Raw genomic sequence first — 2,500 nt, forward strand, 5'->3', positions numbered from 1 at the left:
TCCTAAGTTTGACTGGAAAATCAAACTGAGCGTCTAGTCTTTCGGATGAGACGATAAACCGAGGTCCCGTGTGCAGCACGCACTTGGCGCACTGAAAAAGAACCCATGGCAACGAGAGTGTTGTCCTCTGGCGAAATTACGTAAAATGAAATCCACTTTCATAGGTACACAAATATGTAAGCATGCACTCAAGGCCTGACTAAGCGCGTTGGGTTATGCTGCTGGTCAGGCATCTGCTCAACAGATGTGGTGTAGCGTGTATGGATTTGTCCGAACGCAGTGACGCCTCCTTGAGAAAGTGAAACTGAAACTGAAACTGTCAAACACGAGTGCTTTACCTTATGTATTTTCTGTTGCATACTGTCTTTTTAAATTCCGGCTGTTTAGGACGAGTAGGGAGAATTTTCACAACACATATGTCATACTTTTTCTTTCTTTCTTTCTTTTTTTTTTATTTATTTAATTTTTTAATATAGTTAACAAATAATGTAAGAACTGCACGAATGATAAAAAAGGCAGAAAAAAAAATCCACTCGTACGTAAATATATAGTTTCCGAAATTCCTACTTTCAGTTTCGGTTTCGGGTGAACACAAAAACAGAACTTGAACCAGGAAATTAACGTCGTCACCTTTATATCTATTCAGGGAAGAAAAACAAACAAACCCAAGTTGCCAAACCAGGTAAGCTCTTTTCCACTAACACAGAGCATATCCACTGTCCGTGACTGAATTAACTGTAAATTCGCAACTGAATAATTATTTTTGTACCGGGTACTTCGGATGAAAATTATCAGTGATCAGCGACTGACACTTTCGTGGCTTGATAATCATATATTCTTGTTAACTGATACCGATATATTGTGTGGCTGGTAAACTAACTGTACGTTATTGCTCGAACGAGCTGTAGAAAGGCTGATTTACGTCCGTCAGTGATATTTCGGGTACGCCGTTCTTCTGGTTCACTTTGTTTGACTGTTGTGAACCACTAGAGAACCAGTGAGGGTTAATAACTCTCTCCATACGAACGGCGAAAGAGACGACGTTAACAGCGTTTCACCCCAAATTACCACCATCAAACTATTGCAAGCGAAAGGCTCTTATATACTGAAGAGGTGAATGTTGACAAAAGAATACCACAATTCTGACGACGGAAGCTAAAGGTTGGGTCATTCAGACATCCACTGGACATCCGAGGGGTCTGTGTAGAGGAGAAGAGAGGACTGAGTTAGTTCAGTTTCTGCCGAGGACGAACTACACACAGCTGTGACTGATACTTTGCCATGCTGCCCTACAGAGGACCAGGAAGTGGTGGTAGTGGTGGTGGTGGCGGTAAGTGTGTTAGTTTACTCTCTTTTTTTTCAGTTGAAACACACAGACACACACACACACACACACACACACGCGCGCGCACACACACAAGAAAGAGATTGTGTGTGTGTGTGTGTGTGTGTGTGTGTGTGTGTGTGTGTGAGAGAGAGAGAGAGAATGTGTGTGTATGCGCGAGAAAGAGATAGTGTGTGTATGTGTGTGTGTGTGTGTGTGTGTGTGTGTGTGTGTGAGAGAGAGAGAGAGAGAGAGAGAGAGAGAGAGAGAGGGAGATAATGTGTGTGTATGCGCGAGAAAGAGATAGTGTGTGTATGACAGTGTGTGTGTGTGTGTGTGTGTGTGGTGTGAGAGAGTGTGTGTGTTTGTAAGAGAGAGAGAGAGAGAGAGAGAGAGAGAGAGAGAGAGAGAGAGAGAGAGAGAGATAGTGTGTGTGTGACGGAGAGAGGGGTTTAAACACGTATTTTATATCTTTTTATAACTTCATGCAGTCAAATAAACTATCATGAAATATATAATTTTCGAACTACTTTCAGTTTCAAATTTTGGGGAGAACGAAATAACACAGCCAGGATTAAAAAAAAAAAAAATCTTGTTTTGTGTATGCATATATGTTTAACAAAATCTGAATCTTATTCATTTCCTTATGTACTACTATCACTACTACTACTGCTGCTACTACTACAATCATCATCATCATAACAACAACAACAACAATAATAATGATAACAAGAATAACAACACTAATAGTTATATTGATAATACTAACGACAATAGTAATAATAAGAATTTGTAGTTGTATTTCTTTTTATCACAACAGATTTCTCTGTGTGAAATTCGGGCTGCTCTCACCAGGGAGAGCGCGTCGCTAAACTACAGCGCCACCCATTTAAAAAAAAAAAAATTTTTTTTGGTATTTGTTTCCTGCGTGTAGTTTTATTTATTTTTTTTCCTATCGCAGTGGATTTTTCTACAGAATTTTGCCAGGAACAACCCTTTTGTTGCCGTGGGTTCTCTTACGTGCGCTAAGTGCTCAAGGTCTAGTCGGAGGGGAAGAAAATATTAGCGGCTGAGCCGTGATTCGAACCAGTGCGCTCAGATTCTTTCGCTTCCTAGGCGGACGCGTTACCTCTACTGAGGCCATCACTCCATATAATAATAATAATAATAATAATA

The 2,500-nt window shown here is 40.4% G+C and overlaps 1 protein-coding gene across 3 annotated transcripts in view; it reads left to right on the forward strand.

The window, feature by feature from the left end:
- The first annotated feature begins 592 nt into the window (after window positions 1–592).
- Window positions 593–2,500, forward strand: part of LOC143275435 (uncharacterized) — a 23,068-nt gene continuing 21,160 nt past the window's right edge. For 2 of the 3 annotated variants that reach the window (XM_076579531.1, XM_076579533.1), the window contains exon 1: window positions 599–1,330. In XM_076579531.1, the coding sequence (XP_076435646.1) occupies window positions 1,282–1,330 (49 nt within the window). In that variant the 5' untranslated portion in view covers window positions 599–1,281. Of the gene's footprint in view, window positions 1,331–2,500 lie in introns of all 3 variants that reach the window. The other variant, XM_076579532.1, reaches the window with a different exon arrangement.

The sequence above is a fragment of the Babylonia areolata genome, chromosome 30, assembly GCF_041734735.1.
Source record: "Babylonia areolata isolate BAREFJ2019XMU chromosome 30, ASM4173473v1, whole genome shotgun sequence".
Classification (NCBI taxonomy): domain Eukaryota; kingdom Metazoa; phylum Mollusca; class Gastropoda; order Neogastropoda; family Buccinidae; genus Babylonia; species Babylonia areolata.